Source organism: Leptonychotes weddellii, chromosome 5 (genome assembly GCF_054177405.1).
Source record: "Leptonychotes weddellii isolate Sample4059 chromosome 5, ASM5417740v2, whole genome shotgun sequence".
In the NCBI taxonomy this organism is placed as follows: Eukaryota; Metazoa; Chordata; class Mammalia; order Carnivora; family Phocidae; genus Leptonychotes; species Leptonychotes weddellii.
Genome location: NC_138373.1, coordinates 103,753,818 through 103,767,461, shown reverse-complemented (window position 1 = coordinate 103,767,461; position 13,644 = coordinate 103,753,818). Strand labels below are relative to the sequence as shown.

At 59.8% G+C, this 13,644-nt stretch overlaps 1 protein-coding gene across 5 annotated transcripts; it reads right to left on the bottom strand.

Moving 5' to 3' along the window:
* Positions 1 to 2,142: 2,142 nt before the first annotated feature.
* Positions 2,143 to 9,873, bottom strand: TAMALIN (trafficking regulator and scaffold protein tamalin). Of its 5 annotated transcripts, XM_081821716.1 has the most exons (9): positions 9,530 to 9,609; positions 7,363 to 7,412; positions 6,632 to 6,769; positions 5,712 to 5,766; positions 5,505 to 5,607; positions 4,236 to 4,392; positions 4,067 to 4,133; positions 3,779 to 3,845; positions 2,143 to 3,333 (listed from the first exon to the last, which is right to left on the bottom strand). In XM_081821716.1, the coding sequence occupies exons 5-9, from the start codon at positions 5,566 to 5,568 to the stop codon at positions 2,834 to 2,836; spliced, it is 855 nt and encodes a 284-aa protein (XP_081677842.1). In that variant the 5' UTR covers positions 5,569 to 5,607; positions 5,712 to 5,766; positions 6,632 to 6,769; positions 7,363 to 7,412; positions 9,530 to 9,609; the 3' UTR covers positions 2,143 to 2,833. The 5 variants fall into 5 exon arrangements, with proteins under 5 accessions (XP_081677842.1, XP_081677841.1, XP_081677838.1 ...); XM_081821715.1 differs by lacking the exon at positions 6,632 to 6,769 and having other exon boundaries at positions 3,779 to 3,879; positions 9,530 to 9,873; XM_081821712.1 differs by lacking the exon at positions 6,632 to 6,769 and having other exon boundaries at positions 9,530 to 9,873.
* Between the last annotated feature and the right edge of the window lie 3,771 nt (positions 9,874 to 13,644).

The following is a 13,644-nucleotide window of genomic DNA, read 5'->3' as shown; positions in this document are numbered from 1 at the left end:
GGATGGAGTCCCGCATCGGGCTCCCTGCTCGGCGGGGAGTCTGCTTCTCCCTCTGACCCTCCCCCCTCTCATGTGCTCGCTCTCATTCTCTCTCTCTCAAATAAATAAATAAAATCTTAAAAAAGAAAAAAAACAACTAGAGGGCTCAAGATAAAGAGTAATGAGGACAGGGAACTACTGATCTGATCTGGGAAAGCTCTGTGAGGAAGTATTTAAGCTGAAGCCGCAGGATGGAGGACTCAGTCTTGTAAAGAAGAGTATTCCAGGCAGAGAGCACAGCATAGGCAAAGGGCAGAGACAAGAAAGAGCTTGGCATATTTGAGGAATTAGACTAGGAAGAATAGTGTGGCTTAAACATGAGAAGTGACATGGAAGGGGAAACAATTTGAGCTTGAAGAGAGAGACAGAGACCTGACCCCGGAGGGCCTCCTGCAAGGCATCCCAGTACAATCGCAGATGTTGTGCACTGCACAAAGGCTCCCAGTTACCAAATTCTTGGGCCCCTGTGGCTGCTGTCAACTCAGAGGAAGGGATGTCTTTTTGTAATTCTGGGGCCCGCAGAAGGACAACATGTTAGGATAAGCCATAGGCAATAGTTTGGATTTTATTCTTTTTTTTTTTTTTAAGATTTTTTTTTTTTATTTATTTATTTGAGAGAGAGAGAGAATGAGAGACAGAGAGCATGAGAGGGAGGAGGGTCAGAGGGAAAAGCAGACTCCCTGCCAAGCAGGGAGCCCGATGCGGGACTCGATCCCGGGACTCCAGGATCATGACCTGAGCCGAAGGCAGTCGCTTAACCAACTGAGCCACCCAGGCGCCCGGATTTTATTCTTTTATTTCAGGGAAGCCATAAGGGGTTTTAAGTGAGGAGGGTTATGACCCGATTTCCTTTTCAGAAAGATCGCCCAAACTACTAGGTAGAGGGATGGTCTGGGGGCAAGAGAGGAAGCGGGGAGCCCATTCGGGAAGCAAGTGCAGTACCGTGCAGGACAGAGAGGGTAGGAGATGGCCTGGCTGGGGGAAGGTGCCACTTAGTCCCCTTAAAGCTGTTCCTTGTATGCTGGTCACTGCCAGCGAGCACTGGCACAGGAGTCTCAAGTCCCAGGCCTAGCTCTGCTACTTGCTTTCTGTGTGACCCTGGACAGGTCACTTGCCCTGGGTCACCTCAAAGAAAGGTGGTGTCCACCTCCTGGAGATGCTGGGAGCACACACTGTAGTTATTGGGGTTCTACTATGAGCTGGTATCAGGCAAGAATTAAAGCCGCAGAGAAGACAGGAAAGGTCCCTGGGCTCTACTGCAAGGAGTGTGCATCGTCCCAGGGAGGGGGGCCAGGCCAACACCAGACTCCACAAAAGTCGAGACAACTGCAGATGGTGATGAGTCGTAGGGCAGAAAAATCCAGGGCTTCACAGTGGAAGGTGTGACTGTATTTTAGACTGGGTGGGGAGTCCTTTGGGAGGCAGAGCTGAGGACTGAAGGGGCCAATTATGGGAAGAGTGAACGCAGAGCCTCGGGTGGATGGGATCTGAAGCATACCAGATTCGGCAAAGGGGCCGGAGAAGGAAGACAAGAAAATGAGGCAGGCGGGGGTCAGATAACCCAGCATGGGAGTTAGAAACTTACTCTAGGAGTACTGGGGAACCAGTGAGGAGTTCTAGAACAATGGGTGGTCAGTGGTTAGGCCTGTCACAGGTTGGGTGGCTGGTGGCTAAGGCCTCCTCTGTGGGAGACCCAGGCCCAGCACTGAGAAGGTTCCAAGCACGTTATTTGCACAGGGATAGTTAAGGACTTAAGACAAGCCTTGGCCACCACCTGTTGTATTTGGGAAGGGAGGTTCAAAATGCACTTAAACAAGAGGCCCAAGTTCTCAAGAGGGTGTGGGGCCTCTTGCTCAGGTTCATACATGTAAGTCAAAATCCCCCAGACTATTCCCCTGGCTGCAGGCTCCATACAAATAAGATGTAAAATACAGTGTAGGGGTGTGTATGTGTGTGTGTGTGTGTGTGTGTGTGTGCGCGCGCGCACGCGTGCGTGCTCGCACCCAAGTGTGTGTTGGGGGGGAGGGGTGTGTGGTAGAGTCAGAGCTTTGCCGGAGCCCAATCCTGCCCCCGCCCCCAGGCAGTGAACACGCTGACAACAGATGCAAAAAACCGTCAATTTTATACAGTTTGTGGTTCAGAAGCAACGATATGCAAAACGGTGGAACAGTGTGCCGCCCCACCCACCTGGACATGTCCACTCCTGTCCCCCAAGGGGCAGAGAACCCAGGACCCCTGCCCGGCAGGACCCAACTTAGTTACAGGCCCCTGGAAGGGGCCAAGCCCTTAGGGGTCAAGGCCGGGAAGGAGGGGGCCCAGCACCTTCGGCCCCTTCAGGGGCCCGGTGGTTAACTGGGACGGTGTGTATGTGTGGAGGGTAGGGGGACTACCGACCAGAGGCCATTTCTCCCCCAGGCCAAAGGTGAGGAGCAAGTAAAGCTGAGGAGAGGGCTTCGTGGGACAAGGTTCCTCCCCTCCAGAGGGGTTTTCCTGGACACCCCACAAGGCACTACTGACCCAGATGTAGGATGAACGCCCCCAAACCTCTCCCAACCCAGGCTTGCCTGGTTCTCCCTGCCCCACCTCCCACTGTGGTTTAGGGGAGGAGGACTAAAAGGATCTGGGGCCCGCAGAGACAGCCAGGCACCAGCAGCCCAGCTGGGGCTGGCAAGGACCCTCTCCCGCTGCGCTGGGCTCCTGGAGTCCCCTCGGCCCGGGTACCCGCCCCCCCACCCCCTTTCTGCACTGGCTGGATCGAATAAATAAATAAATACCTTCCCCGCCCGCCGCGCCCCTACAGCTGGCTCTCCTCCTCCTCCAGCGAGCGGTTGAGTCCAGGGATGAACTTGAGCAGCCGCCGGCGGAAGCTGCGGTACTTGGCTTTGCGCAGGCCGGGGCCGCACAGGGCCTGCTCGCGGGCCTCAGTCCAGAGCGCGCCCGGCGCCCCGCCGCCGCCGCCGCCGCCGCCGCCCCCGGGGCCCGCGCACCGCACGCTGGCGCTGCGGCTCAGGGCGGCCCGGGGCGCGGACGCGGGAGCCTCGGCGGGGCCCGGGCCGGGCGCGCGGGCGGGGGGCGGCGGCGGCGGCGCGGGCGACTCCGCGCCCCCGAAGAAGCACGTGTGGTAGACGGCGTCGTCCGTGTCGCCCCCGGGCCGCCGGGCGGCCCGGCGGGGACCCCCGGGCGCGGCCAGCAGGGGCCCGAAGGGCAGCGAGCCCGGGAGCAAGCCGGCCCCGTACAGGCAGGAGCGCACCGACTCCAACGTGTCGTAAATGCTCGGGTCCTTCACCACCAGGCCTGCCAGGGCAGAGGACACGAGGGCGGGCGGTCAGAGGGCACGGGGAGGGGACCTCCGCTCCTTCCTGCTGACCAAACGTGTAGCCCCTGGCCTAAGCCCCACTTCCCTGCCCTGCAAAACAGGATTCCACACTCAAGTCCTTAGGAGGACCACGGGAAACACAAGGGCCCCGGAACGTATCTGAAACTGGCTCATTGAGCCTTGCTGCTCCCATCTGTGAAATGGGATGATACTAATGCTTTTACTAGCACAAGGCTATTGTGAGAATGAACTAAAAATGTGTGTGCAGTTAAGTAGCCCAGGGCAGTGTTGTGCCCGAAGTAGTAGCTCAACAAACCTTTCTTCACTTTGGCCAGGGAAGTAAGCCCCTCGTTCTGGGGTGGAAGCATGAAGAGGGGTATCAGCAGGGGCAGAAGGGGCCCTTTGCACCCCGAGTCCACTCACCATGCACCAGCCGCTGTTCTTGCACCATTAGGGACCTGTATTCTCCCCACTTCTCGTACAGGGTTTGCTGCAAGAGACACCCCCCGCCTCACTGTCAGGAGCTAGCAAGAGACAAGCAGGAGGTGGGTATAGACAGACTGAGGGGTCAGGCAGTACACAGAAGAAATCTTAAGGTTAAAAGCAGGTTCAGACAGGTAAATAGGCCCCGACAAAAAAAGAGTGAGGCCTGGGGGGGCAGGGGCTTGGGCAGAAGAGGGTGGAGGCGGAACATTATCTGGGCTGCTTTACCTTCAGGTACTGCAGACGGGCCTCCAGTTCGGCCTTCCGAATGGACGTCCCATACAGAGTTTCCAGCCTGAGGAGGTTAGGGAACCAAAGGCTGAGTGAGCCCACAGGCCGTGGAAACACAGAGAAGCTGAGCTCAGGAACCCTCAGGGACCGCGGCACCCGGACATACCTGAGGACGTTACCAGACGCCTTAATGATGTCAACGATCTCTCGATGCCGGATGCCTTCCACGTTCAGGCCATTGACACTGGCGATGGTGTCCCCTGCCAGGCAGAGAGGGGGGTCAGCATCTGTTCCTTGTGGCATGATGGAAGAATTCCAGTCCCCTACCCGAGCCGCAAAGGGTCAGGGTAATAATCCCACAGAACACTCCTGCACTCCCTCCCACCACTCCTCATGGTTGTGGGGAAACCTCCTCCTGGCCCAGCACCCCAGCGCAGGGGTCAGGCCCTCCTATACCTACACCTTCACCCCACCTTCAGGAATCTGTCCCCAAAGGCTGAGCCCTCTCAGCAACCCTGGGCTGCCCCTGGAGCTGGTTACTTCTGTCTAGCCCACAGACGGTCCTGAGACCCAGCCAAGACAGGAAGGGGTCAGGATGAGTAGGACACAGCTGGGAACTGACCACTGGCCCCAGGCATGAGAGGCCTCAGCTTCTGAGACCCTGTGCCACCGCAGAACCTCCTGACTTCAGGCAGGGCAAGCCACCATCTCTGAGGGCCCATTTCCCATCTGTAAAACAGGGGTGTGGATCCCTACTGTGGCTACTTCGGAGATCAGGAGGGAGAGTGGATACGAAGGCCTTTTGCAAAGTTGCGGTACACCACTTGGCTACCAGGGGCTGCTGGTAAGTGGGCATGGAGGTGGGGGCTTAGGGAAGAAAGTGGTGGTAGAGTGGGGGAGGTGGTCAGTTCATACAGTCTCAATCCCCTTCCTGGGACCAGGGGGCTCTGGATTTGGCCAATCCCAAGGGTCCCCTACTGGAGGCACCGTATCATTTCCTTGCTAGAGGAAGTAGCACGGGTCCCCCGAGTTGGGCCAGGTCGGGGCGGGATAGGCCCTGATCTCCAACATCAAGCAGATCGAATGGAATGTTGCACCTTCCCCAGCTCCTGCCCTGGGCTGGATGACCAGATTGCCAGGAGTCAAAACACCAGCAGCAACATCTGCCATTTATTTACCAGGCCCTGGCTCTGTGCCTAGGGAACCCCTGGGCATGTTATTGCCCCCATTTTGCAGATGGGACTGCTCGATATCACACAGTAAATGGCAAATCTGCCTCGATCCAAAGCCTAGATTCTCTCCACTCTTCTTTTTGGCCTTCTCAAAACAGGAGGAGGAAGGGGAATTGATTTCGGAAGAGATTTCTCACCCCCTCTGCTTGGGAGTGAGGTCATACCACCTTCCCGGAGCCCTGTGTCCTGGGCTCAGACCTCACCTGGTGTGAGCCCAGCCAGCTGGGCAGGGCTGGACTCATGAACGCGGCAGACAAAAGTCACCATTTCCACGCGCTGCTCCTCCCGGTGGTGAAGGCCGTAAGTCTGTAAGAGACAAGGGGACCATCGGCCAGGGGTGTGGCAGGGGCCAGCCATCCCTCAGACTGGCCTCCCCATCCCTCGCTCCCTCTGTACCCAGCTTCTCCCACCTGGATCTCAAAGCCGAAGGTCTGGTTCTCCTCCTTCTCCAAAGTTAGCACTTTCCTGCAAGGGGACACGGGGGCCATTTCAGGACTGTCAGGATTAAAAGGAGCTTGGTGGTCCCCTAGTGTGGCCTTCCACTGATGTTGGGGTCTGCTCTAGAACACCCAGGCAGGGCTCACGGTCTCCAGCGACAACTCACTCTCATCACAGGTTGTTGGAATGCCTGTCCCAATCCCCAGCCGAAATCCGCTTCATGGAGCCACAGAGAATCAATCTAGCCTCCAGTGCAGGGAGGCCCTGCAAATGGCTGGGCCCCAGAGGGAATGGACTCCCAGAGCTTTTGAGCCACTCCTCCAGCTTTCTAGTGAGCCCTAGAGTACCACTCACTGACTTGCTGAGGCCCCAAATTCGGCCCCAGCCCTGAGCCTCTCTACTCCGCAGCCTTGGGGAGAGGGCTGGCCCCACCCTCGGAGGCCAGTCACGAGGCTCAGCCCAGACCACAGCTGCTCCTCCCAGCTGCAGCGGGCCAGCCCACCAGATGTGAGGCTGGGGGGAGGGGAGCCTCGAGGCCGCCCCTTCCCGCACTGAAGGCCTGCCCACTGGACACAATGGTCTGGAGCCGCTCCAGATCCTCGCCTGCTGGGGGAGCCCAGAGTTTCCTCTGCCCACCCCCACCCCCTTCCTTCCCGCCCCGCCAGAGGCAGAGTGAAAGCAGCCTCCAGAGGCCTCTTCAAGTCTTACAGCCTCGGAAAGGCCCTTGAGACCCAGGCCCACAGCTCCCAGCCTGACCCAGATGCCCCCCAAATGCTGAGAAGCAACTCCCAGCCCTAACTTGAGCTCCTCCCCACTGTGAAGGGAGGCCTTCCCCGTTCTGTGTGTGTTGTGCGTTGGGCTGGGGAATAAGGTGACTGAAGTTATGTGTTACCCCAGTGTTCTCTGGGTTTCTTCAAGTGTTGGCAAACTTTTTCCTGCAAAAGGCCAGGATAGTACGTATTTTAGGCTTTCTTTGCGGGCTCCATTTGGCCTCTGTCATATATTGTTCTTTGTTGTTATTTTTACAACCCTTTAGAAATAGAAAAACAACTCTTAGCTCAAGGGCTCAACGGGCCAATCTGGCCAGCAGGCTGTAGTCTGCTGATCCATTTTAGAAGCCAGGCCCCAATCCGCATGAGACTGAGCAACGTGGGGCCTGAGGTCAGTGCCTACTTCTGCCCTCACCGCGGATGCTTCCAAAGACGGCCACCGCAGGATGGGAGCAGCAGAGGACTGAGCTCCTGGACGCAGGGGTCGCCAGACTCCAGCAGCCGGGCTAGGGTCTGGGCCCCGGGGCTTGCTGGGGCCGGGAGAGCTCAGGGGAGCCCCGAAGACTTCCACTTCTCCACCTCCCAGATCCAGATCTCCTCAGGGAGGGGTAACTGGCAGGGACTGGGGGTGGCATGAGGAGCACCTGATGACTCAAAAGTCCCTACCTCCTTTCTCTGCCACCCCCTTAACACAGCCCACACCCCCACCTGCCCCTCACTCTTAGTGAGGGAAGCATGCTGAGAGGAGAATGAGTCCCCCCTGGGCAGAGAGCTATGTCGTGCTGCCGTCCACAGCCACCCCAGTAGCTCACCCTTGTGGACCAGGGCAGGGGCTGGGGTGCTGGGGACTCACCGCTGCCGTTCAGGGCTCTGGCCGAGATTCTTCCAGCGGAGTCCTGAGCCCTGCGTGGGAAGACAGAGAGGAAGGAGCAGGTGAGAGAGGGACTGTCCTCGAGCAGATGCTGAGAGTCCTGCTCTGCGAGGTCCCTCCCCTGGCCTCCAGCCCTGGACCCAGCACCTCACTTCCTGTCGCCTGCCTGTCTGGTCCCAGTTCCATACCTGCTTTGGTGCCAGTGTAACTTTGCTGAATGCCCCTCCAGCATCACTGCCCGGAGTTCTCCCTCAGGCTCTACCCCATAACTGAGACTGAGACTGTGGGGACTCATCAGTCCTACTGGGTTCCAGATGCAGGAACTGTCTAAGCACTGTGCTAGCCCGGGGGGGGGGGGGGGGGTGGAGACAAGGGGGACTCATTAATCTAGATAGAATAGTCTCTACCCTCAGGGTGTATGTCTGCAGGACTCAGACCTTTCAGACTCTAAAAGCTGAGGCAGGGGCTCTTTCCAGATGTTCCCAAAGAAGGGCAGGGGAACCCTGGACTTGCCTACCAAGGTACTCCAGAGACTACCCCCACCCCCGCCGCCATTGGGCATCTCCTCCTATTTTCTCAGTCGTAGACAGTGACTTGGGGGAGCTGGGGTCAGAGACCCAGGTCTGGAGAGCCGGCAATCCCAGCCTGAACATGGAAAGTCAGGGGACAGTAGGGCCAACCCTCCTCCCCCAAACTACAGGCTGTTTCAGGGACCAACTGTGGATCCCAGCTGCGGGTTGCCCGCTGCGCCCAGCTCCACCTGGGTTTCTCCACGTTGCCATACATTTTGTTGCTCTCTGGGACAAAACAAACAAAAACCAGACCTCAAACTTGTTCTTAAGTCTCACTATACTTAGGAGAGAGATTGAGAGGGTTTTTCTTGGGGGGGGGCGGTCAGAGTTGAGGGTTCCTGCCTCCTTGAGGCCCTGGAGCAACTAGTATCTCTCCTTCCCTAAATTATTGGTCCTTGGAAGAGGCCTTGCCAGACCAGCTCTCCTCCCACGGTGCCCTCAACAGCCCAGGGCCTTCCTGGTCCGTGCCCTAGTTAACCCTCCCCCCCAGGCTGCCCCAAGACTAGGAAGAGAAGTGAGCCCTCTTTCTCCAGAACCAAATACTGGCCTCAGGGGTGGGGGCAGTTCCCAAATGGGCCGGGGTGGAAGGACTGGGCAGCATAGAGAGAGACCCCTTTGTCTTTCAACCCGATTTTCATAAAATGCAAATTCTCAACAAGCTGTTCATTGTATGGGGGGGAGCCAAGGGCCGGGGGTGGGGGGGGGTGGTTGCTGAGCGGGGAAAGGCCACCAGCCTCTTCTCCTTGACCTGGGTCTGTGTCCCCACTTCTGAGCGCTCAGGTCCCCCCAGGCCAGAGGAAGAGCCCCGCGGAGGGGGAGACTCAGAGCGCGGGCGCGGCTCGCATCCTTCCTGCCCCGCGGGCGCCCTGCGACCCCTCCCACCGCGTCCGGTCCCGGCGAAGTCCCGGGAGCCGTGGCCTCGCGCCCCGCACCTCCGACGCGGGGCAAGGCGGCAGGCCCGGAGCCCAGCAATCCGGGCGTCCCCTCGGAAGGGTGAGCTCTCGGGAGTCCGCGGCGCCGCACACATTTCCTCGTCCACCCGCCTCCCTCTCCCCCCGGGGCTCTGAGACCCTCAGCGTGTCCCGGCGAGCGGCGGGACCGCAGCCCTAGGCCTCCCCGTTCCAACTGGAGCAGCCCAGGCGAGGGGTCCCGGGGGCCTCGAGATACCTGGGCACGGGGGGCGGGGCACAGGGGTGCTGAGAGCCAGATGGAGCGAGCAGGAGAAGGGGGTGCTCGGGGAGGAGAGGAGCGAGACGCGACGGCGGCGCGTGGGGAGTGGAGTGGGGAGCCGCCGAGATCGGGGGCGGCGTGGAGGCGGGGGCCGCGGCGGGGGGAGGCTTGCGCCTTTGGAGGAGAGGGCCGAGGAGACTGACCGAGGGAGAGCAGGTTCTGAACGTGTGGGTGGGGAAGAGCGGGCTGGGGAATTAGGTGGGGGACGCGGTGGCCCCCGAGGAATATGTTGTGGGGTCAGAGGGCACAGATGCAGGATGTTGAGGGGCTGAGCAGGTCTCGGGGAAAGGACGCCGGAGGGTACCGAGAGCTGGGGGGCAGTGGGAGTTGGGGGGGTGGGGACGCACCTTTCGGCGGGGCAGAGTGCCCCCGGACACGGCGAGCGCGCGGTACAGCTCGGCCGGGTGATAGTCCTCCAGCGCCGCGTACAGCTCGTCTCCGGGGGCCCCAGAGCTGGCGGCTGCAGCACGGGGGCCCGAGGCCGGGGTCGGGGCTGGAGTGGAGGGAGCGACTGCCAAGTCGGGAGCCCGAGCGGCGGGGTCCGGGGCGGCCGCCGCCTCCTCTTTCTGCTGCAGCTTCCTGAGTCGGCGGAGGGTCATGGCTCCGGCGCCCGGCGACCCTCGGAGGCGGCGCTCGCTCCGCGCGGCGGGGCTGCCAGGGGCTCGGGGATGCCAGCCCCGCGGGCCGCGGGTCGCTTCCCTTTATAGGATCGGCGAGCTGGGCGGGCTGGGGGGCGGGCGGGGAGCGGCCTCGGGTGGCCTCGCCCCTAGAGCGGCAGGCCCCGCCCCCCGGGGGGCCGCTGCCCCGGAGCCCCGCCCACAGCGTCCGACGCCCCGCCAGGCTGGGAAAGTCTAGGGACCTGAACACTCAACTAGGGCAAACCTAGCCACCGAGGAGGGGAGCAGGACATCCTTGGGCTGGGCGGGGCGGGGCGGGGCGGGGGTCTCCTGTGTGCGAGAGGAGACTAAATTTAGAGATGGATGGCTTTGGCTTCGGAGATTCATGGAGAATCTGGTGGGGGGGGTACAGAAAGGGGTCGTTGTAAGGAGGTTTGGACGCCCAGGGAAGATTCTAGGAGATCCAGGGGGCTGTAGGAGACTTTAGGCAAGGGAAGAGTGGCGGCAGCGCAGTGCAGGGGCAGGGGTATGGACAAGGGGAGGGGTGAGGTCCCAAAGGAGGTTAGAGATACCCCTGACTGTGCAGAAGCCCCCGGGGAGTGAGGGCCAAGGATTTCCCCTTTGCACAGCTGCCCCAGAAGAGGTGAGAGAGGCTCCCTGCCCTTCCCTGGCAAGGGGAAAGGGAAGCAGTGGAAACCCAGCAGCCGTGGGTGTGGGCGTAATTCTGGCCTGTCCCCTCAGAGGGTCAGGAGTCGTCCCCTCCTGGATAAACCTTTCCCTAGCTCCTGATGTTGGAGCTCAGACACCCCTTTTCCCAGCAGAAAGATCTTAACTCTGTGTTGATTCACGGGGAGGGGAATGTGCCTGAGCTAAGTGGGAGCTTAGGGCTGGAGGGTGTGCTCCACCGTTCTCTGACCCCGTCTTTGGGACCATTCCCTCAGCAACCCCCCACCCCCGGCTGTGTTACCGTGGCTGCCAGGCAGTGGGAGAGACTGGGATGGCCCAGCTGAAGTCTCTGTCGTCAGAGGTGCCCAAATAAGAAGTGAGAGGAGGAAGTAGAAGGCCAGTCTTGGCGTCTAAAGAGCAGCTAGCCACCACAGGGCGTCAGCACCACAAGCTGGGGGCCTCCTCATCCCACCATTGGCCACTAAACAGAGGCTGGGGAGGTACTGTCCCCATCTGTCCCCTTCTCCTCTAGTCGTCACAAATCTGTATTATGCCTTTACAGCTGATATTTATCGAGCAGTTACCATGGACTGTCCACACTGCGTGCTGTGTTACATACATGTCTTAACTCACTTGGTCTTCCTAACAACGCTATGCAATCGGGACCTCACAGAGGAGGAAACTGAGGCCCAGAGAGGTTGAGTAACTCACTCTAGGCCACTGAGTGGCAGAACTGAGACTCGAACCCAGGCAGCCTGGTTCCAGAGCCTGCGATCCTAACCCTATGTGATGCTGTCTCCTTCAGCTCCCCATTCACCCTACATTTCAGCCCTGCTCCGGGCCAGGTGCTCGCTGGGCACTGGGGTACAGAGGCTCTGGGTCTGGTTACATGGTCACACGCTGTGTTCGAGGGCCAGCATGAGGAGTAAGGAGAGGCACGTGGCCATATCTACCTGGAGAGGCCAGGAAAGGCTTTCTGCCTCCTGTCTGTCTCAGTCGGCGCGGGTGGGTCTGTCTCAGTCTCTGTGCTTCCATGTCTCCTTGACTCGTGTCCCTGCCCCAGCCCCAGGCCCCTGGGGCCCCAGCCCCTACAGGAGGTGTGGGTGGGAGGGGTGCTTTGCCACCCTTCAGTAATTAGCACAAGTCCAGATGGCAGGATGCTTGTTGGGTGGGGGTGGGGGGGCAGAGGGTGGATTGGGGACTGCTGGGAGCCAGGAGCTAGCTCCCTTAGTACCTTCCCCTTCCTCCTCCCACCTCCCCCTTGGCACCACCAAGTGGCCATCAGCTGAGGGGCCGAGGGGGTGTCGGTGGGGAAACATGGGACTGTATTGTGAAGCATGAGCACAGATGGACCCCTGGACCGTCTGCTGCCTGCTCCTGACAGACGGCATCTGTGGTGCGGGTGGGGGTGCGGTGGGGGATGGGGAGGCGAGAGGCGATGGTTTCTATTCTCTTCACTCCTGTGGCTATCCCTGAAGGGACCAGCAAAAGCGCACCTTGCACAGTCTCTTGTGGGAAGAACCACTACCCCAGCTCTCGCAGAGGGTGACCTGACAGACACGGCCTTGTCTGAAAGCTGGACAAGTGGACGCCTCGGGCACACGGCACCTGTGTCTCAAGCCCTGTTAAAACATTCCTCCTTCAGGCTGACGTGCAGGCCGTCTGCCGGTCAGTCTGCCTTTCTGCCTCCGAGTGAGGGCACAGCACCAGAGAAGTGAAGTTCACACAAGTTTCCCCCTCCTCCAGGCAGAGCTCCAGAGAACCCCAGAGTAAGGGTGGGCCCAGGAGATGCAATTTCTGTGAGGCTCATTGCACGATTTCCTCAAATCCTGGAACTGGAGAGCTGGAAAGGAAGGGCCTCATGGCCCGGGTGATGATACAAGGCGGTCCAAGCACTCATTGAATGGAGGAGGTAAACTGAGGCCAGGGAGGAAAGATGGCAGCAGGGCAGGCACTAGAACCCACTAGATCCAAGGTCTCCTGACTCTGAGGACTATTTAATTCAGCTGCTAGTAGCTCCCCTGAGAGCTCAGAGATCTGTGCCTGCTTCCTGCTCCCAATCTCATTAGTTTCTCCGGGGAGGGGATGGGGAGCCCAGGACGCCACACTACGGGGTGGTGATGCCCTCTGGTGGCCATGTGTCTCTTGCTGGAGAATCTTCAAACGAGAGAGAAGGGCTGTCTGGTCAGTGCCAGACTCCACCTGGCATCTGAGCAGGGTTTACGGAGCTCCCACATCTCCTCTCCTGCGCCAAGAGGGTCTGTGTCCCACTGAGATGCCACGCTGCACTTTGGTCGCCGAGTTCTGGAGTCTCGCCACTGTCACAGTTCGGAAGTTATGTTTTTGCTCTCCCCCAGAGCTGCTGTGCCGCAGGTAAAATTCAACAGAGGGCAGACAGGGGGTGGGCCTCCTCTGTGCCCTAACCTTCACATGCCAGACACGCGGGGTCCCTGCAGCTTTGCCTTCTCCCACCCCCCGCGACTTCCTCTTAAGCCTGAGTCTCTTGTCTAGCATCTGTTCTCCCCATCTTATCTTCCGCAGCTCCTTAAAGCTCGGGGGTGGCAGGGAGGATGCGGAGGGGGGAGCATGCCGCACGCTGCCTGCAACTGCGTGCTAGGACACCTCCCTCCGGGAGGCCTCCTTGCAAAAGCCCCAGGCTCTGGCTCCTCAGACATCTGCACTCAATCTGTATCTTATCCCCGAGCCAGTCAGTCTTTCAGAATGAGCTCCCCAGCTTTGCTTACTTTCGTTCCAGCTGCCTTGGCTCTTGGCTCTCGGGATAGGGCTTGCTGTCTGTGGCGGGGGCTCCGCTCATGGACAAGGCCCGAGGAAGACCCCTTCTCTTTGGGACAAGCCCCTGCCTGGATGCCTAACAGTCACCAGTGCCCGGTGGAGGAAGTGGGGAGGGCTGAATCCTGTCCCCACCGACGGGCTCAAGCTCTAGGGTACCATCAGGAAGTCGGGGCACTTGGGGCAAGAGCTCCAGCAGCTCAGGCCGCTCTGGAGTCTAACTCAATGTCAGCTCCGGCTTCATCATTTGATCCCAGAACTGGGAGGAAGAGTAAGAGGTCCCTGAGACTCCTCTCTGGGTCTGATGCTGCTTCTGAGCCGGGGAGGTGGGAGAGAGAGGGCCTGGGATTCAGCCGGTGCTCTGGTCAGGAATGAGGGCCCGGGCCCCT

What these genes read in the sequence shown, in the direction of transcription:
- TAMALIN (XM_081821712.1), bottom strand. Translation starts at nt 9,781, where the DNA reads ATGACCCTCCGCCGACTCAGGAAGCTGCAGCAGAAAGAGGAGGCGGCG. An exon ending in CAGAGCCCTGAACGGCAGCG is followed by an intron (nt 5,767 to 7,362) that starts GTGAGTCCCCAG and finishes GTCCCCTTGCAG; the next exon opens with GAAAGTGCTAACTTTGGAGA. An exon ending in AGAACAGCGGCTGGTGCATG is followed by an intron (nt 3,334 to 3,778) that starts GTGAGTGGACTC and finishes CTGCCCTGGCAG; the next exon opens with GCCTGGTGGTGAAGGACCCG.